General features: G+C 37.9%; 1 protein-coding gene across 1 annotated transcript in view; it reads left to right on the plus strand.

Annotated features, from left to right (window-relative positions):
- TSHR (thyroid stimulating hormone receptor) overlaps positions 1 to 22,320 on the plus strand; it is a 46,473-nt gene that overhangs the window by 22,140 nt on the left and 2,013 nt on the right. Inside the window, exons 4-9 of the mRNA XM_023927745.2 lie at positions 217 to 291; positions 1,439 to 1,513; positions 4,237 to 4,314; positions 5,306 to 5,374; positions 11,757 to 11,834; positions 21,518 to 21,706. Of these exons, the coding sequence (XP_023783513.2) occupies positions 217 to 291; positions 1,439 to 1,513; positions 4,237 to 4,314; positions 5,306 to 5,374; positions 11,757 to 11,834; positions 21,518 to 21,706 (564 nt within the window). The remainder of the gene's footprint in view (positions 1 to 216; positions 292 to 1,438; positions 1,514 to 4,236; positions 4,315 to 5,305; positions 5,375 to 11,756; positions 11,835 to 21,517; positions 21,707 to 22,320) is intronic.

Below are 22,320 nucleotides of genomic sequence, written 5' to 3' on the forward strand. Positions count from 1 at the left end.
TCAATACTGAGAATTTCTTCTTATCCCATTGCCTCAACAGGCCAGTCCCCAGGAATGATTGCATCATTGTAACATTGCTCTGGTCTTAAGCTAGTGCTGGCCAGTACAAAAAGCTTGCTGCAGGAACTAGATCCCTGAAACTTCATTTTAACATTACTGATTTCTGTTGTGATAAGTCATTAAATATCAATTATCAATGTTCCTTCCTTTTTACAGTGAAATTCGAAATCTTAGAAACTTGGATTACATAGATGCAGATGCCTTTAAGAACCTCCCACTTTTGAAATACCTGTAAGTATTTAGTACCTGTAACAAACTGATATTTAAATCTCACAGATGACTCTTTACATTATAGCAGTTTTGTTAGTTTGCAATTGATTTTGGAACTGATTGATGTGTTCTTCCCTGTTGCTTTATTCTAATGACAGAAAGCCAGCAAGGGTAGGGGTTGGAACTCTTACTACTTTTGTGAGAAAGGAAAACATGTTCACAAATTCATCAGTAGTTTTCCCATTTCTCTCATCCATTAAATATCTAGAATACACTAATATTTCTTGGCAAAATTCCACAGCTAGTTCTTTTCTTATGGTAAGTGCTGTCTTACTCTGTTTTTGTAGGAAATAGTGGGAAGAAGGGACACAACAGATATATACATATCTTTAGTATTTACTAGACAATTACAGACAGGTTTAAATCATACCTGTTAGCAAAATGTGAAAAGCTCATAGACGCCTGATTTCATATGACTTCTATGGCAGAAAGAAATCATGAAAATTTCCCATGATTTTCGAAGGAAACTTCTGTGATTTTTAGTAATATTTGAAAGAAAGGCCTCTGTGTGTGTGTGTGGTGGGGGCAGTGGCAATGAGGAAAGATTTGTCCAGGTTTTTCCTATAGATGTGAAAGCAATAAAAAAGAAAGTAGTAAAAAATTTCATTTCAGGAGAATAGTTTTAAAAAATGAGAACTACAATTATTTTCACTCTACAGGAGTTCATAAAGAAGGGGCTTTAAGCATTTCACATTTTAAGACAGTTTCCTTTTTTAAAGCTATATGAACAGCTCTTAGTCTCAATGGAAGACAGAGGCTTCGGGGATCCAGACTATTAACTGAAGCAGCCTTAATTTCTCAAGTTAAAATAAACCAGAGTTTTAATTATTTTCTTCCTATCAACCTCACAAGATGCTTCCCTCTGCAGATCTCCCTGACTGTCTTATCAGTCTGTGTTCTCATTTTTTAGATTCTGTAATTTATTGTTAGTCTGGTATTTTGAATTTTTTATATTGTTTTTGCATCCTTCTGTTTTGGACACTTGATTATAAATGAATTGACTGAAATAGAGAGGATGCAATAACCATCCTGCCCTGTTGAACCTTAAATACATTGTTTGTTGTTGTTCAGTGATGCAGTAAATCTTTCTGTTTCTACTCTCTTGCAGTGGTATTTTTAACACTGGACTCAAAGTATTTCCAGCCCTTAACAAAATCTATTCATTTGATGTGAATTTTTTGCTGTAAGTATCTCTCCTCACAGCTGGTTAGAATATTGCCATCCTCAGACCACATGAAAATGTATAATGAAGGCTTCTGGTTTTGAGAAAAATATCATTTAAGTCTGACAAAGCAGTTTTCCTTAAGCAATATTTCAATGATCATTAGCACCAAATTTGGAAAATGCCACATCACCTAGCACTATACTTTTGACATGAATTAGAGACATGGACACACAGCACATTCATGATACACAACTTCTACAGGCCCTTTGTTTTAATTTTATTCTTAGTTTTGCAATGTCTCTGCAATCCCTGAATTAACATGAAGTCAGAATAGTGTGACACACAGGACCTGAGCTGGCGTACATTTTGCTAACATCAAGTCACTTATCAAAATTCTAACAAATTTGTGCTGGGATGGTGAAGCAAACTGCAGAATAATTTCTTGAAGAAAGAGAATGGGAATGTTAATGGAGACAAGGAGGTCTCCCACTATTATCCTTAAAGGTATTTCAGAAACAAAGAGTTCTGCTTTGAGCTCTAAAATAAGCAGGAATTTCTTGGTATTTTAGAAGCACAGACAACATTCACCTGTGTTAATCTAAGTTAGAATTTTGTATTGTAATCAGGCTGAGGAGGAGGAGGAGTAACTCAGATGAAGACTTGCAGGCTGAGACAAGGCCACTTCTTGGTCCCAGAGAGGAGTTAGAAATCTTATATTGTAGCAGTTTTCAGCTGGAAGAGGCTTGAATGCTGGATGGGCTATGCAAAAGGCAATTAAAAATGAGAAGTGTTATGTTAGAAGGTGATTTGCAAAGATGTGATAGATGATCTACTGCAGGAGTTGTTTCAGTGCTGTGTTTTTGGTCAGGAAGGGTCCATTCCCACTGCATTCATGGTCTGCCACTGGCAAGATGAACCTCAGAGCAATAGAGAAATGCTGCTTGTTCTGCTAAGAAGTGTAGACCTGAAGCAATGAGATCTTCCAGGGATCTTCTGAGATCAGAGATAAGCTTTGTTCTAACGCACATTCACACCTTGGCCCTAGGACCCCAATATTGAAACCTGAGTCAGTCAGAGCTCTGAGTGAGATGTAACTACATCTTAAAAGCTATTAGGGAGTTTCTCAAAAGACCAGAAGGGCTTCAGCTTAGATTGAAAACTCTGTTAGATCTACTTGTACATAGTAGAGAGGACCAGGAATTGAACAGGCCAGACGAAACAAAGCAGTTTATACAACCATCTGTGTTTTCACATCCAACTAACTCAGTGCCTTTCTAAGTGGCAGAAAGCCAAACATTGTTTTACTTCTGCCTTGATTTTTTTTTTTTGATAGTGATAAATAACAAAAAATAAATCTAGGTTTTATATGCTGCACAGAGTTTTTAAAGAATAGACCTGTACTTTCAAGGAAGATAGTTCTATGATATATATTTCTAAATATTGCTATTTAGTGAAAGACTTTATGTTTCTTCCATCAAGAAAAAAAATGCTCTTGAAAAATAATAGGTTTCTAAATATTGAATAAGGTATAGCTGGGAGAAATGCATTCATTATATCACTATTTGCCTTTGAGGTCAAGCAACTTAAAAGTAAACATTTACTCAGAAAAAATGAACCAATCTGCAAAATGTCAAACCCAAATAACTTGTGGTGGAAACCACCTATCAGTGAAAATTACTTGGAATGAAAATGGTTATAGTACTGCTCAGTGTTAGCACATATATATACACAAATGGAGCACAGAAAAGGAATGAAGTTATTTCTGGCACCTGGGTAATTGTTAGGACTTCACAGCCCATGGACTTTATGTGTGGGCCTTATTAGGCCATACCTAATCCACAAGCTGAAGAAAAAGAAAACTTTGCACAATATTTTCATTTCTGGACTATAATGTTATTCAGGAAAAATCAGAAAAAGGGCAGTCAAAGACTTTGCTCTGCCCTTTGCTTCTCCCAGCTTTTTCCTCTCTCCTTTCTCCAGTTTAGTAATAGTAAATCTCTTTAGTTTTCCTTTCTCCCTTTTGTTACAAGAGAATTTTGGTCTGAAGATACATTGTACTTACTAAGACTGCAGAGTAGGAGTAAAAGTAAGTATTTAAGAAATGAGTAGTGAAATACTCCTTTGGACAAGAGGTGGGAAGAATCAGGAAGTTATTTCACTTACTAGTGAAAGAGATGCGCCAGATGCACTTCTGTAAAGTAAAATGCCTCTGTCCTGAATAAGGTATTATCTCATATCTGAATTTAGAGAGCAGAATTTCAGCTCTAAAGCCACTTGGGTTGTTCAACTGACACCACAGCTAATGCTAATTCACTCTGCTAGTTCTCTGGTTCTTGAGACCAGGGACCTGTCTGTGCCATTAGCCACTATAATCACACAGGCTGGCACACCTCACCAGAGCTACAAAACCCATTTACCTCACCAGCTGTCTTCCTGGTTGCTGGAATATGCTCAATTCTTCCTCCTACATGTATCTTCTGGCCTTAGATACAACTAAATGGGTTATTATTTTAAAGTTATTTATTCAAATAAATAAATTAAAATTTATAATACAATAAATATGGCAATGTTATTTATTTTATAATCTATTAATATTAAAATACACTAAAATTAATTTATTTAAATAATTATGTTTTAAACTTCTATTTATTATCAAGGCAGAGAACAATTAATAACAAAGCTGTTCTCCAGATGCTCTGTTGGGCAGATGTTTGATTGTGATATTTTGTCTCTTTTTTCAGTGAAATTGCAGATAATCCTTATATGACTTCAGTGCCTGCAAATGCTTTCCACGGGCTTTGTAATGAATCTCTCACCCTGTAAGTTCTTCCAGTTTAAGTCACAAGGAAATTACCTCTCTGGTAATGCATATAGCAAAATATTTAAAAATAAAATGATTCCTGTCTTACTCTCTAGTAGTTTGCAATGGAGAAAGACCACAGACAGAATGTATATTCTAGTTTGCATAAATTTTGTACTTTGACAGCTATTTCAATCAGTCCTGCTCTTTTCTTTAAGCTGGCTTGACTAAAGTGGTTTTGTTCTTCTATGACCCTAGTGCCAGAGAATGGTTATATTTGAAAAAAAAAATCAAAGGAGAAAGTCTGCAAAGCTCTCCCCCTGTAAAGCTACAGCAGGGTTATAACTGGGTCTAACTTTTTTTGCAACCTGAGTGGTACATACCATGGAAACTAATGGATGGCAAACATCAGAAGAGTTATATTTGAAAGAAAATTGTTAAATAAAGTTCAGTTATGCAAGTCAGTCAATGTGAACCACAAAAAAGTAGGCTGATGGGAGTGAAATTACTGTAATGAATTATGACCTGAACTGGGAGGAAGAGCATTAGAATGCGAACAGATGAATTCTAAAGAAATTCTAGAAAAAAGTTATTTTGCTCTAAGGGAGTAAAAAATTTAATTCTAAAAATGTAAGGCATGACTGATAGTAGAATCAGACCTTTTTAGCTAGTTGTTACTTCCTTTAGCCTTCCTTAATCAGTCCCAGCAGAATTTTGTTTCCTTGCTTTTATTTAAGTGTGGGAAAATTATAGCAAAGTGGTTTAGTCTATCATTGCTGTAAGAAGAGGTAGAAGACTGCACACCTGTCACGTGGTATCCTCGATGAGTGCACTCAAGAACACTTCTGGCATTTGTTTGACCTTGCACAGTAACTACTGCTTCTTCCAGAGATTAAAATTAACCCAACCATAAATGTGCTGTTGCAAAGAAAAATGATGCATAAGATGTTAGGAATTCATGTATTGAAGCAGCCCAAAATACACTGATGTAATTTCTTTTTCGCTTGCAGTAAACTCTACAATAATGGTTTTACCCATATTCAAGGCCATGCTTTTAATGGGACAAATCTGGATGCTATGTAAGTAGCAGGTAATTCTCTTCTTTCAGAAGAAAAAACCCAAGCTTTTCTGTTTACTTGAGTTCTGAAAAACGTATCTTATTTTAATTACTTTTGAGGAGCAAAGAGAGGATATTAATTTCAGTCAGCAATAACAATATAATTGCTTAATGTCTTTTGCAGTGTGCTTTCATTTAGTATGTATATTTATAGTTCAGAAATAAAATCATGGCCAGTAATTCCACCGTGAGTTTTGTTCTGGTTTGAAGCTACAGTAAAACTTTTCTAAGACAATTTGGAAGATAATTATGCTTTTCTTTTTAACCAGAATGTTTATTTTAGTAAGTATAGCACTGATAATGGTAGCAGTTCTTTTGCAGGTATCTCTTGCAAAAAAGAGAGTGGTGTAAGATGCTGGGAGCAACTCAGAGGAACCAGACACTTACACTGGAAATGAGATGCAAATCTCAAAAGCATGAATCAACCATTTCATATTTCCCTGCAACTTCATGCTGTATTTTCTGAAAAAAATAATTAGTGAGTGAATATTGTTTTTGCATCATACCCAAAACCATCTGCCTCAATCATTAAGAGAGAATAAATCTCAATTCTAGAGACTCCATTCACATTGGCAAAGCTTACTCTTGTCCTACAGAGGCTTGACCAAAGAGTCTGTCACTCTCACAAGTAAAGAGATTTCTTCATCGTGGGCTCTTAAATTAACCAGAGAGACATGAAGATAGATATGATTATTTTTAGTACTTTATTTTAAATTAGGCTTAAATTCTATAAAAATTCTATAAGAGCATCCTTCACATGGTCTTAATCTTTCCAAACTGCCTATTTTATCTTAGCAGCTAGCTAGATGTCTTAAAGTCTGAAAGGTCTGAGTTAAACCAAAGATCTGGAATAGATCTGATTTCATTCACACTAGTTCAGTTACTTTGAACTTTCACATGAAAAAGGAAGTCTTCCAGGGTGACACAGTATTTGTACTAGTGCCCACAGAAATCACAAGATATAAAATATGGCAAAATAAAGCCAGTGTCTTGACTGAATCCCTCAAAGTGGCATGCAGCAATACCCAGAAACTTTCCAAGCCTTATCCAATATATGAACTGTGTTGGCTCTTCCATTTTTTACATTATGACAAAACACAGGTTGGATACTATTTTGGAGCAATTTTTAAAAAATGTTTCTCTCATATGCAGGTATGCAGTATGCAGGTGCTATTACTTCTGTCATCTTTGGAATGCTCATTATTATTAAAGAATCAAATGAAAACCTAGTTTTAGAAGACCTGGATTCCTAAACATCTGCTTTATCGGACGGGGAAGTAGAGAAGCAGACAGCACTAGCACTAGCACTAGCACTAGCACTAGCACTAGCACTAGCACTAGCAGATGCTAGTCTCTGTAAATACTGTTTGCATATTTTTAGAAAATAAAAAATTGTAATTAGTATCCTTTAGAGATATGTAAGTATTTTTTAAGGCCAAGAGTAGAGGGCTTTACAGAGAGACCTGGACAGACTTGAGAGCCAGGCAATCACCATCTATATTAAATTTAACAAGAACAATTGCTGGATTCTCCATCTGGCATGGTGTAATCCTGGTTATACATACAAAGTGGGAGGCTGCAGAACAGCCCCACAGAAGTGGATCTTGGTGTCCTGGTTGATGGCAAGTTGAGCACACCCTGGCAGCCAGGAGTGCCAGCCGTGTCCTGGGGTGCATCAGCCACCGCATGGCCAGCTGGGCAATGGAGGGGATCGTCCTGCCCTGCGCTGGGGCAGCCTCACCTCGATTGCTGGGGACAGTTTTGGCTGTCACAATATGAGCAGGATATCAAACCCTTAAGTGTGTCCAAAGGAGAGCAGTCTAGATGGTGAAAGGCCTTGAGGGCAAGACCTATGGCTTGGTGGCTGCGGTCTTGCTTGTGGCTGTGGTAACTTGGCTTGTTCAGCCTGGAGAAGGGGAGCATGAGGGGGTGATCTTGTGGCAGCCCACAGCTTCCTCAAGGGGGGCAGTGGAGTGGCACGTGCTGATCTCTCTCTGGTGACCAGCAGTAGGAGATAAGAGAGCAGAAGGAACCTGCATCACGGAAAGTTCAGTTGGACATTAGATGAAGGTCCTTCACCAAGAGGGTGGTCAGTCATGGAACAGGCTCCCCAGGGGAATGGCCACAGCACCAATACTGTCAGAGTTCAAATTGTGTCTGGATGATGGTCATAGTCATGATTTTTTTTTTGTCATCCTACAAGGGCTAGAGTTGGACCCCGTGAGGCTTATGGGTCCCTTCCAACTTATGTTCTGTGATTTATGATCCTAAGTGAATCCTACAAGAGACTGGCTATGATGCACTAGTCAATGAAATTTAAAAAGAAAAAACAAACAACAACCAACCAACACAATAACTAAAACTAGATTTATGTTCATGGGTTTATCTACCAGCAGTAAAAATGGTTTATTACAACAAACACTTTTCTCCTAATTAAATCATATGACATTTACGTGGAGGAGAGCACTACTCTAGATGTACAAGGCAAACTAAGGAGCTGAACATGAGTGGTAAAGCCTTTATCTGTTTGATAAACTACACTGAAATATCTAAACTAATTTTCTGAAGTAGTTTGGTTACCATATGACAGGATAAAGTATAATTTTGCTAAGTGCAAGCTTGGAGATTTGCTGTTTCTAGCAGTAGCATTAAGTTAATGTAAGAGGCAAGTATTTCATTTTCTCTATTCTGACATTTCTAATTTGAACTCCTGTTTATCTGCCACTGTATAGTCAAGGAAGTACCTGTTTTTCTCTGGGTCTGATTGAAGAGCATTTGAATTTAACAAAAAGAGAAGCAAAAATAAACTAACAGAAAAAAGGTGAGGGAAATTTGAATGTGTTTTGAATGATTATCTCAAGGACAAAAATAAGTAACTAAGCAAAACAATCAAAAACAATAATAAATTTTTGGCAAATTATTCAAAGACTTCATGTTCCATCCATGTATCAGAAAACATTTTGGGAATCTTGGGGGCTTTCTTCTACTATGCATTATGCCTTTCTACCACTCTTGCAGTATTAAAATGCCTACATAATCAAAGGGGGCCAAAAAAATTAATGCAGGTATAGGTGAAAAACCATGGATAAAGGGTTTCCATTATCATACTGAATAATAGCACTACTTAGTTGATCTTGTAAAACAAGGATCGGTGTTTAACAGCAAACCACGGTATTGCTGTGTAAGTTTCATAACAGCAGGGAAGTAAGGAACCAGGAACTAAGGGCTGAATGACACTTTTACTAAAAAGCATGCATCTGACACTTGAATCCCTCATCTTAACCCATCATTAAAGTCCATAAACTGCAAAGTAGTGCTGCTGCACCAGTGTTTATTTCTGTAAGGTAACTGGTGAGGAAAGAAGAGTTTTTTAAAAGGTATTTTCAGTGAATGGCAAAATATATTTCTGATGAGCTTTCACAGAACTATCCAAATGACTGAAGTGGAAAGTGTGTGATCTCAAGATCTAATCACAAAAATAAACTCCAAAAGAATGTATTTACTTTAGTATACACTTTCAGAGTTCACTTATAATGCCTGGCATAGCTCAGAGTTAAGATAAACAATTGTGTGGAAAAATTGTTATGATGAATCTTTAGTACTGCTCACTTACCAATGCATCTTTTTGGCCTGTTCTCCCTTTCTTTAACCTTCATTTCATAATCCAGCTGGATGCATATGTTTTACATAGCACTTGAAATGTCCTGTTAGTGTTTCGTGCCCTCAGAAGGTCCTACTCGGAATCCTGCAGTCATGGTGTTTTCTGGTGCAGTTGAGGCTTAATGCAATATTCTTCCCACTTATCCTGGACCCTGACTCCGTAGAGACTGTTAGACACAAGTACAAGTGATTTACTGCTCTGATTGGATTGAAAAACATGAATAAAAGGGCCTTCATTTACTTACAGCACTACAAAAACATCAGCATCTCCTACTCCAGAGTCCATACTTATACTACTACAGATTTCCTGCAGTTTGCACTGTGGTATTCATGTATATCTGATTTCCATTCACCAAATCTCAAAAATTACGATTATTCCAGTGTCCCCACTGAGGCTAGATATTATACATCAACTATGTGATTTCTAAAATTTCTAATATTTGTTTAGACATGTTGATACCACTGTTGTGGTTTTCTCTTCTGCAGGGAATTTAAATGACATTCTGTGTCATTTAGCTATCAGTAACAACAGGATTAATGGCTCTTTCAGAAGGAACTGACTCTATATAAGCTTTCTTTGTCAAATTAGTTTTACCAAAGCCTTATTCCTTCCATTTAAAAGCAGTACCTATGAAAATAAAAGGGCTTAAACAACTGAAACCAATTAACATCAGGAAATTGTACATTCTGATGGGTCTGACTCACTGATGTGAAATCTGGCAGCTAACACCGCAGCCCCTCCTTAGTAACACATGGTTCTGTACTTCCCAAAGCCTTTAGCTGTTTCTATTTGTAACTTTGAAGATTTTTTTTATCAGGCATATCAGCTATTATATTTCAGGTTTATTAGTCACTCAAATATTAGGGGAAAATATTTCAAAATTGGACAAGCAATTAACTGGTTGTATAATAGTGTCTAGTTACTAAAGCAGACAGGTTTTATTAGCTTAAGCAGGTTTTTGTGTCCTTCAGCACTACAACCTAGATGTTGAAATCTTGGATTAATTCTTAACAGTTGCTCTGGTTTTAATTTTTGTATTCATTTTGCAGAAAAAATCATTAGGAAATTTGCACACAAAAGGAAATGTTCACAACAATAGTGTGTCATTTACAGGACATGAAAATCAGTTATCAGAAAACACAAACATCAGGTGATGCTAGATGCCACATATTTATAAAGAATTAAAGCTTATTTCAAACAACAACAGCTGAGAAGGTGATGTAAACTATTTTCCTCTGTAAGAAACAAGGCTTAAGGCATGAGTAATGTCCAATGAATAACATGCCAGAAGTATTATTTGGCTCCCTAAGACTTTCTGTTGTGCAACCCAGATAGTGCATGTACTTCTCATTTCTCACTATGGTGATCAATATAAGCTTATAGCTAGTCAATGTTATGAAAAATTTGCCAATGACTTCAACCAGGACAGGATTAGAATCTTTACTTAATTTTTTCCGCACTGTGGCTCGCCAGCTGGGCAAGGGAAGGGATTGTCCTGCTCTGCACTGGTGTGGCCTCACTGTGAAGCAGTTTTGGTCACAATATAAGCTATTAAACTTATTAGAGAACGTCCAAAAGAGGGCTGGATGTTGAAGGGCCTTGAGGGGATGTATGAGGAGCAGCTGAGGTCACTTGGGTCTGTTCAGCTTGGAGGAGACTGACGAGAGATCCATTGCAGGTACAACTTCCTCCTGAGGGAAAGACACCAATCTCTTCTCTGTGGTACCCAGTGACAGGACCTGAGGGAATGGCCTGAAGTTGTGTCAGGGGAGGTTTAGGTTGGATATTAGAAAGATGTTCTTTACCCAGAGGGTAGTTTGGCACTGGAACAGGCACCCCAGGGAACTTGTCACAGCACCAAGCCTGACAGAGTTCCAGAAATGTTTAGATGGCACTCTCAGGCACATGGTGTGACTCTTGGGGCTGTTCTTTGCAGGGCCAGAGTTGGATTTTGATGATCCTTGTGGGTCCCTTCCAACTCAGAACATTCTGTGACTCTGTGATCTTCAAAGCCACCCTCTGACATCTGTTGTGACCACCTTCCTATTGCACTTTTTATCATCCTAGCTGTATCACAAGCTAGCTTGTAAATGTTTATAATGGGGTACCGAACATCCTATTCTTTCCTTGCTCTTCTTACAACAAAACTTTAATCTTAACTTTTGGCCTATATATAGAAACCTCCACTTGACTATGGAGATCTTAAAGCATTTAAACATTTTACTGAACTCACAACATAGAGGAAATTTTTTTCCTGTTTGTTCATGATGTGTTCCATCATGTAATTCCCCATACTCCATTCTGATGAAAGAGAACAAAACTATTTCACCTCATCCTCACACATATGTACTAGAAGATACAGTGTGTATGCATGTGCCCTTTTACTACGTATGACAGTGAGAAAAAAAATTTGGAACAAAGATAATAAACAAATTAGCAAAATAAAGTATTTGTTGAGGAATTTAATTGCTTTTCAAAAAACAACAACAAAAAAACCAAACCTGTATTTTGTTTCTTGGGTACACAGAAAATGAAGTAACTGATTATGCTTCAATATGTGGTTGAGAATGGATGGCCTTTATACATATTGCTTTTGTACATCTGTGTAGGCAATTAAACTCCAGATCTTTGATAACCTATGGAAAACTACTTCCAAATCACTGTATTTTGTTTGTTTCTGCAGCTATCTGCACAAGAACAAATACCTCAAAATCATCAATGATGATGCATTTCTAGGAGTGCACAGTGGACCAACTCTGCTGTAAGTAGTTGAAAATCAAGTAAAGAAAGCTTTAAAAAGAATACTGTTTTAGTTTACAAATTCTTTACTACAAAAAAAGACTCTTGTACCACACATGTAAAGGATATTAAAAGAGAGGAAAAAATAATTTTAGACAGAAAAATAGTTACCTCTGATGCTCTTTTTTCTCATGTTATTCGGCTTCCAGTCTGATTCTACAATCCTCCAAAGAACTTTTCACTAAAATTAGGAATCATAATACAGAATGAAAATAAAACTTTAAAGAAGAACTTCCGGAAGAATCATATTCCCAGACTCAAATTGTCTAGTGTGTAATGTTGTGCCCATGACAGATCACAAGGAGAACTGAAAAGGGGAATTTCTTCCTCCATTGCAAAACCAGATGATGCCAGCAGGGTTTAGTCCATGTAAGAACAAGTTTTACTTTCTGCTCTTCAGGAAAACAGCTTATTCATAGCAGAATAACTGTATTTTTCTTGGAAGGAATCCTAGCAGCTACCTGCAATAACAAAAGGTGCAGAAGTCATTATTTTTCTTTCAGAATCTTTTCAACTACAGAAAATCAGTCTGGCTCCAGCAGGTGAGAGCTTGCATAATCAGATTGTTGGCACTTTTTTATTGTGGGTATTTAAAGCATCAGTGTTGTTGTTATGCTGGACAGGTGGATAACTCATATGCTGCAAAAGGTTGTGGGTGGTTAATTGTACGCTGTAAGAGCCAGGTAAGCTTCCTGTGCAAAGCCTAGCTTGGAGACGTGTCAGCTACACAAAACCTCTTGGTTTAGGAGCTAGAGATGCTTTCCTAGGATGTGAATATCTAACTGTACAGAACTTCCTTTTTACCCTATTTTCAAGTTAGATATCTCAAATTACTTGAATTTCTTCTAGTCTTCCATAACTATTGTGCTATCCCAGCTACTCCCATTGATCCTTGATCTCAGGACATGTTTTATACTTGCAGACTAAACAGCCAGCTATCTATCTCCTCTTAGAATGATACACCTTCATGGCTCATAAGTTCTGCTAACTAAAGGGAGATGTGGTGCTTACTATAGTGTCATTAAAAACAGAGGTATTGCTTCTGAAAGGCAGAAGGCCAGGACTGACATGTAAGCACAGTAAATCAACAGTGGATTAAAAAAAGCCAGAGTAATTCATATCATGATACTTTGATATGCAAGTCCTAAGATAAAGCTCCTAGGATGGTGTCACTGTTTAACACTGGCGTGCACCTCAGCTCCACACAGCTGAGTACTTGCCCCTGCACCCAATGGGATGAAAGAAAGAATTGAAAGGGTAAAATGAGAAAAATCATGGGTTGAGATGATGTCGGCTTAATAATTAATAAAAGGATGCTGAAAAAAAAAAAAAAAAACAAACACAGAGGGGGAGGAAAAAAAAACTAAACCCAAGAACAACAAGTGATGTAACAAAAATTTGCCCACCACCAGCCCATTGATTCTCAGCCAGTCCCATGGCAATGGCAGTCCTGGCAAACATCCACCCAGTCTTTACTGCTGAGCATGATTTGATAAGGTCTAGAATATCTCTTAGTCAGCTGGGGTCAGCTGTCCTGGCTATCCTCTCCCAAATTCTTGTGCACCCTTAACCTCCTTGCTGGTCAGATGGTGGGAGAAACAAAAAATGCCGTGTACGTGTGCAAGTACTGCCCAGGGATAGCTAAAACATCCCTGTATTATCAACACTACTTTCACTCCCAAATTGAAAGCATGGCTCCCTTCTCATTACTGTGAAAAAATTTAATTCTATACCAACCAAAACCAGTACAGAATTAACAATTCAAGTTATTAGCTTTTAATTTTATTTTAATGTAATTTTAATAGTGGCTTAGGGGCTTGTGTTACCCACAGATAAGCAGGAATTATTCCGCATGTATGATGTAGAAAAGGTTTGCCAGAAGATGAGCAACAATTTAAAGCGGAATCCTTCCATCTAGACAGATCTCTTAACTCACCTTCAGGAACTAGAATTATTTTAACAGGAACAAAAGAGTTTCTGAAACTCCCACATATTCATTACCTTAAGAGGGCTGAAGTAAAAAAATGAAAACTGAGTGAAAAACCAAGTACTTGCGGTTGTGTCGTGTCAATGACCATTAACATCTCCCGCAGGAGACAGAAATGTCCTTGCACTTGGTGCCTTAGTATACACCCCCACTATACTATCATGACCAATGAGTGATTTACAGAGAGACTGCAGATTTGTTAACTCGTGTAACACTCTGAGAAGTCTGACCAATACAGCCCTTCCATATTCCCTTGGGCAGGGTAAACAACTTAGCTTGTTATAAGGAATAGTTTGTTAAGTCATTTGCACCTTGGTGTTGTTAGCTGACCATTCGACCTTCCTCAAAATAAAATGTTACTTCCAAACTGTTTCATCTTGAAAATTAACTCCATGGAAAATGATTGTGAGAATACTCTTTTTGTCTAGGACAATGAATGACATTGCTTATAGTGGCAGCAGTATGTACAAAAAAACAAAACAACAACAAAAAAATAAATTTATGGAACTCTAAATTAGAGAAATTCTGTCTTGTCTCCCTACCAAGCTGGCAGAACTTATTGTCTGGAGTTCCCCATGTGCACTCTTCAAGTGAGATGGGAATTCATGGTAGTCAGAACATGTGCCCCACAGAGAGTGATTTTTTTTCTGATCAAGATCGTAACAGCAACCTAAAGGCTGAAATACAGACCATGGATCCACCCTAATGGGGTAACGCTCCATTTTGGCTTTAAAGAAACACAATGAGAAAGATTTAACTACAAAGAATTGTGCCTGACTATATGTATGTTGTATGAGTTTGGCCATGCTCTCAGACCACCTAATTAAACATACTTAAGTAAGAATTGAAGAGCAAGGTAATTTTTTATTTTTTTCAAACTTGCAGTTTACAACAGTGGGTAAAGCAGGGATTGTGATCACTGAATAGAGGAAAACAGATGTCAGCAATTTTGGTTCCTTTGTTACTGTTGTGTACTCAGATGTATGTGGATGTATACACAGATTGCTCCCTTTATAAAACTAATAGTATGATGACAGTACATTGCACTTCACCTCAAAATGAAACCTTGGCAAGGATTCAGCAACTCGGTGGACCTGATTTACTAAATGCGACAAGAGCTGCTGCCCAGAGCAAAAGTTCAAGAGAGTACAACAAAAATGCAATCAGGATCATTATTCAATTAGCTTTTATAAAGCACACAATCCAAATTCAAAATGTTACAATCACACAAGATACATGTGAGTAGTTAATTATCTGTAGAATGCAGAATTGCTCTTTAAAGCATCATTTCCCAATCTAGGAATGGTTTCTCCCACAGGACAAAAGCAAGTTTTTGAGCAAGAGGAACGCTCTATATTTTGCTAATCAAACAATGATAATTTTTAGATTTAAAAAATCTTTTAGTAGAGTTAAAATAGTATCTGCAGTTTAAGCCCATCTGTCATATATTTTATGCTTTACTTGTTCCAGTACTCAGAAATTTATATATATTAGGTAAAAATTTCCAGTTGTACTATGACACATTCAATCTCATTTTCTTAATTACCTGTCTTTTGAATTATTGCTATTACTGGGTTTCATACTACAATTGCATGTTTCCAGCAATGAAAAGGATTATTGACAAAAGCTTTTATCACTTAGATCTAGTTCTGAAATACTGACTTCATAAAACCAACAAAGAATTAGACTGAAATACAATAACCCAGGAAAAAAGAAAAAAAAAAAGCTCTGAGCAACTGAATAACGCTTCTGTAATATACAGTTGGTTCAGAAAACATCTCTGAATTCATGAAATATGTTTTATTCCCACATTTATCTGAACCTCTTCAATGTCTCTTTAATATTCAATATAATGTGTAAATTTTAGCTGAGCTAAGCAACAGCCCAGAAACATCACCTAAGATTTGTAAGAAAATATGTGAGGACCAAACAAAACCGCTACCAAGCCAAAATGTTGAGATTGGTTGAGATCACTTTGGTTGCTGCTCTGCCTGACAGTGTAGAACTCTACGCAACACTTCCAGTACCTGAGTGGGCTCTAGACCATGGCTACTTAAAAGCTGAAATCTGGTCTGGCTCTAGGCTAGCTATGACTGTTGCTAGCCTTTTCCAAAATCCTGAGCACTTGACACCTTCCAAAAGAGTGTCTCTGTCTGGTTTCTGTCTCAGCCTTGTGGGCATTTGTCAAAGGCCTTGAAGTCCCAGGAGACTGAGCAGATTATAAGCACAACACTCAGAGAAGTTTGAGAGGCAGGACTTTTTTTACAAAAGTCCCATACATGCTGACTTTCCCCAGGTATATCATCGAACAAGGTATATATCGAACAAGCCCCAGGTGGTGGCTTGTTCGCTGCCTTTCTTCAGGAGAGCAAAGCTGAAGGTTCCATGACTCTTTTTATCAATTCAATTACTTCCTCCTTCAGCTGTTTCAGAACTTTTCTGGTGAAAACCACCCAGTCCTTGTGACTTGCTATCATTCATTTTATCAGTTTCCTGCCTAGCTTCTTTTACAGTCACTTCAGTTTAAGACAGATCCTCTTGACAAATCTGTCTCTTGCTCATTCTCTTGTGTTTCCTTAAGGGTACAAGCTATAGCTTAGCAGTGTGAGCTAGATACTCTTCTGTGCAATTAAGCACTGCTGTGTTTAAACATCATCTCAGTTATCAATATTAGATGTGAATGAGACAGACATAACTTCAGTCACTTCCCATTTTTCTCAGCAGACCAAAATCAGGACAGATCATCCTTGACTGATCGGGACTGACCATACTTGGCTCATCAGGGCTTGGTAAGAAGCAAGAAGACAAGAGGAAATTGCCTTCAGTTGTGCCAGGGGAGGTTTAGATTGGATATTAGGGGGAAAAAATTCACAGAAAGGCTTGCAAAGCATTAGAAACAGGATGCTCAATAAAGTCATGGAGTCATGGTCCCTGAAAGTATTAAAAAAAAAAAGTGTGGGTATGGCACTTGCGGACACAATGAACATGGTGGGTGCTAGACTGATGATCTTAAAGGTTTTTTCCAACCTTAATGATTCTATGATTCTATACTTTGGCACACAAAGAAATCATTCAGGGAAGTGTGTCTTCTATATGAATGCAGGAGTTTTGACAACTCCAACTACTTGGATTCACATGGCTCTGAGGATTAATAATTATTTGCAAAACTTTTCAAACTAGTTTGAAGACAGCTGCTATGCTGCTTGAAGTAGATAGTGAACATGATTAGATAATCATCAAAACTACATTTTTAAGGTAAAAAAATCTCTGCGAATCCCACACTTTCCTCCTGGCCAGCTGATGCACACACAACAAAGTGTGGGCCTAGGTAACTAAGAAACTATCTTCCATTGGGAGACAAATTATTACCAGACTCCCAGGAAGCTTTTTGATTTGCAATAGCAGTGGTACAGAGAAGTCTCAGTACTTCTTGCTGGCAGAAACCACATACCAGCAATTTAGGGACTTCCCAAACTGGGACTTTGGAAACTTCCAAACTTCTGAGCCCTTGTGTTTAATATGGCCCATGGATGGGGAAAAGCATCTATTGCCAGCTCTGCACCACAATCCTAAATCAACAAGAACTTCGGGGCATCTTTCCTGTAACTTTTCCCCAGGCTCCCCAGTATAAAACTGAGTGTTTGAAAACAAAACCTACAATACTTGTCTACTTAAATATACACCCATAGGCACATACATAAAAGAATTCCCAAGATTTGGTAAGACAGAAGAGAAACAAAATAGTCTTAATACTAATTCTTCCAAGTCTTTTCTTTTCACTGAATAGATGTTTCTTTCACACTTTTTAACATCACTTGGTAAAACTCTGAGTAGACACAGACTCTGCATATTCATCTCTGCTCCCTGGGAAATTGTTTCCACTACTGGAGCCCTGGGCTGCTACTCCAGGAGCTGCAGCTCCAGTTTCTGTACATCTAGAGAAGCTCCTCTCAGCAGCTGTTTCCAAAGCACAAGCCCTTGTCCCCCAGGGTGTTCTTGCTGACCCAGACATTTCTGATGGGAATGTTATACAACTGGGAATAAAACCAAACCAGAAAGACACGATGAACCACATCACCAATTTTCACAATGATGCAGTTGGGTGAAAAATTATGCCTATTCTTATTTTTAAGTCTCTTGCCTCACATTCTTAAGTGTTCCAAAACTCATCTCACTAGAGTGCATAATCACTACTAATCACCTTCTTTATGATCTGTGTGGCACTATAGTCTACTACTGCTGCTTCCAGATGTAGCTTTTCCCAAAAGTCCTTTTTTGTACCTTATTACTTAATATATAAACAACTTGATACTTTTAACATCCTGGCTGCAGCTTTCCATGCTCTTATTATAACTGTATATATTTTTAGAACTGCAGATATTTAATTTACAGTCATACTAGATTTACAAAGTGAAGTTTTTTTTGCTATTTTCTATTTATTTCCCAAGAATTCTTAGCATTCTATTTCCCTTCAACATTACTGAAAGTACTGACCTAACATTTGCAGAGGACTTCAAGAACTTTCCAAAGTGCTAGATAAATGAAACCCCATTATCATCCATGTAAAGTAAAAATTGCTTTTTCCTAAATGTACTTTACATTCATTAATTTTGAAGCATATTATTTTTCTGCACAGTCATATACTATTGCAGGAGCTTTCTGCTTCTTTAGACCATCAGGTTTAGCTTTCACTACCTTGTATTATTTGTGCCAGAAACAAGCTTTGTTGCAGGTCTCACTTCCTTCCCAGACTGTTTATGAGTGTTTCAGTAGCACCAGTGAGATCCTCTCCTCTGTGGGACCTGCTTGCAATGACCTGCATAGTCAGATACAAATTAGCTTTCCATTCTTCCTCTAGCATGAAATGTTGTTATCTGTTCTCAGGCTTTTATCCACCCTTTCATTTTCCAATTAATCCAGGAAAGACATTCCCCATGTCACAAAACAGATTAGTTACCTCAACAGCCCTTGATATCTGATTATGACAAGGCTTGTCAGAATTTCTGATTTGTTGGACAAACAGGATCATTTTTCTTCATAAGTTTGTGCCAGTACATCTTCAAAGAACTCTCAAGTGTTTGTGAGTTGCAATTTCTCTTTCAAAGAGTCTTAGTATCTGTCATCACAGAGCATTTAACCTAGCTGCAGGTAGCTGCCACCACCATGAGGACTTGGTGGAGACTCATGACGTTTCTGAAAGGCCAGCTTTGTCCCGCTAAGATCTATCCCAAGATCTATTTTACCAGGATGTTTTGCTGCAGAAGAATTCTATAAAATGTCTCAAAGGGAGAAAAGGAATTAACAGGGCTTGTTATGGGAGTTTTGAACTACATTAGTAGGGGAATGGGGACACAGCCAGGCTCAACAGACATTAAGGTGTGGAAAGGGGAGAGCTATAGCAACTACCCAAGGAGTAAAGGCAGACTTAAGAGGGGCCAACTCCAGTAAATATAGCAAAGATATAACCACAAGACAGGACTGTGGAGCATTCCTTTGCACCCTCTCTGGGATATTGACACAATCAATAAAAGCAGCACAGCAAAGCATAAACAGTCCAGGAGATTCCGAGAAAGCACTGGTGACAACTTCCTGTCACAGACAGTGGAGGATCCCACAAGGAATGCTGTGCTGTTTGACATTCTGCTAAGAAACATGGAAGGCCTTGTTGGAGATGGGAAGGTTGGGTGCAGGCATGGCTACAGTGACCATGAAATTGCAGTGACTTCAATCAAGAGGCAGATGCCTCCTCAGTAAATTTGCTGATAACAAACTGGGAAGAGTGGCCAGTACTCCAGAGTGCTGTGCAGCCCTTCAGAAGGACCTCAACAGGTCGCAGAGATGGCCAGAGAAGAACTGTCTGTAATTCAACAAAGGCAAATGCAGGGTCCTGCACTTGGGGAGGAATAACCACAGGAACTGGTATAGGCTGAGGGCCAATCTAGTGGAAAGCAGTTCTGTGGAGAAGGTCCTGGGGTGGACAACAAACTGTGTGAGCCAGCTGTGTGGCCTTGGGCCCAAAAAGGCCAGTGGGATCCTGAGGGGCACTTGGAAGAGCATGGCCAGCAAGTCAAAGGAGGTGATCCTGCCCCTCTGCTCAGCCCTAGTGAAGCCACAGCTGGAGTGCTGTGTCCAGTTCTGGGCTTCTCAGTCCAAGAGAGACATGGAGCTCCTGGAGCGGGTCCAGGGGAGGGCAACAGAGGTGATTAAGGGACTGGAGCATCTCTCTCAGGAGGAAAAGCTGAGGAAGCTGGGACTGTTCAGCCTTGAGAAGAAATTACTGAGAGGGGACCTCATCATACATCTGAAAAAATTTCTTTGTTGTGAGAGCGGTCAAATGCCATAACATGTTGCTAAAGAGGCTGTGGAGTCTCCTGACCTGGAGATGCTGAGAAGTCAATGGGGGCAGCTCAGAGCAACCTGCTCCAGGTGACCCTGTTTTGATCAACGAGGTCAAACAGGATGATTTGGAAACTCAATTACTCTGATTCTTTACAAGGTAAAATGATAGTAGGCAATATTCAGACTCTTCTAAGAGCCAATTCAGAGCTGTTGGTAGAAGCACCTATCAAAAAGGACTCTAGAGGAACAAACAAGAATTTTATGTAGTTGAAATCAATTAGTTGTGACATATTAAAGAACATATGATAGCAAGGGAGTTTTTAGAAGTGAAAAAGTCCTACCAAAAGGCGCAGTATTTTTCTCACTAAATTTAAAAGCAAATTGAAAGAGAAAAAAAAAACAAAACCCAGAGCAAACCCCAATACTGTAGACATTTAAAAGTTGTTTAAAGCATAAAATTAGTTCTAATTTCCTCTTGGATGCAAGAAACCAGACAGTGAGCAAGACTTCTAGAAGGATAAGAAACTGTAGAAAAAAAACCCAGATTTACTTATTATGAGGGTGTCATGATAAAACAATGCTCAAACAATGCCTACCCTAGAACCCTTTTTAGAGGTTTACTTCTTCACAGACTGTAACTCTAAAAACATCTTAACTTCAAGTGTTACTAGAAGCAATTTTGGGACAAAGCAAAAACTGAGTAGAAAGCACCAGGAGGACCAGGTGACATTCACCTGGCAGTCTGAAAGGACAGCCATCTCCCCATTAGCTGTGCATCATCTCTCTCACAGGTCCACCTCAGCAAACAAGTAGAAAGCAACAAACATAATATTCAGTTTTCTGAGAGATTCAGGATGGACTAAGATGATTTTAATTTTGGTATATAGAGAATATCCTTTTAGGAATTGCAATGCTTTCTATTAAAGTGTGCCAATAGGTTAAAATGAATCTAAAGAAGTCTAAGGGAATATAACTCTTCCAATGGAAGATACTATTTCTTTAAAGGATTTTTAAAACTGTGTGGTTGCATACGCATTTGTATCTGGTTGGCTTTAAAGGTGTAATTTTAAAAGTCATGACATTTCTTTATAATTCATATTCTGTGCTACAAGACACTAAAGACAAGAGCTTTAAAAGACAGTGAAAATCACAGAGAAATGAACAGCCTACTTGAGTTTGAATGGTATCAGAACTTAGCAAGGTGATATGAAATCCCCACCTCCTTAGGATCTGATTTTTATTGTAGAATTCTGTGAAACTCCTAAAGAACTGTTAACAATCTGAAGAAAAATCTGATCTAGTCATCTTTTTCTTTTTAGGGACATCTCCAGAACAGCTGTTGCCAACCTTCCTGCCAAAGGACTGGAAAGCTTAAAAGAACTAATGGCCAAAAATACATGGACTTTAAAGAAATTACCAGCTGTAAAAGTATTTCTTCAGCTAATGCGAGCTGACCTATCATATCCAAGTCACTGCTGTGCTTTCAAGAGCTGGAAAAAAAAAAGTGGGTGAGTTTCACTAACTGGCATTTATTCTTTAAATGTATCAGTAAAGATACTGTTTTATTAGTAATATAAAAATACATCTACTGGCACTTTTGTAACCATTTTTTCTAGGTATAAACAATGTTCTTTGAAACAGATTAAAACTGCAAACCAACAGAAGAATTTTTTGTAGGTCCTTTTGCAGCAGTTCCTCCTCTTGTTGAGCCCAGAATTAGAGGGAAATAAAAAAGAAAAAGGTAATGTTTTACAGCAAGGCCTGGAAAGAAGTGTTAGAGAGGTTATAGCCTCAAGTGTCATGTTTTCTAACTGAAAAGCTGTTGACTACTGAAAATGTTTTGATTACAAATACAGCTGCATCACACCATGAGGTGCAGGACTCCAAATTGCTGCTCTGCTAGTTAGCTATAAAGAAGCTACTGAATAGAAATTAGACTGATGGAAGTTCTGGGAGAAATTGAATAGTGACCAACAATGAAAAAGAAAGTAATACTGTATATATCATCCAAGAAGTTATAAACAGTAGTTAAATGTCTTCTTACCTACTAAGAGAGTAGATCTCAAAAAAGAAGATGGATTATGGAAGTCAAACAAGTAAAATTACTACTGGGGATAAAATT

Source organism: Cyanistes caeruleus, chromosome 6 (assembly GCF_971803275.1).
Source record: "Cyanistes caeruleus chromosome 6, bCyaCae1.hap1.1, whole genome shotgun sequence".
Taxonomy (NCBI): domain Eukaryota; kingdom Metazoa; phylum Chordata; class Aves; order Passeriformes; family Paridae; genus Cyanistes; species Cyanistes caeruleus.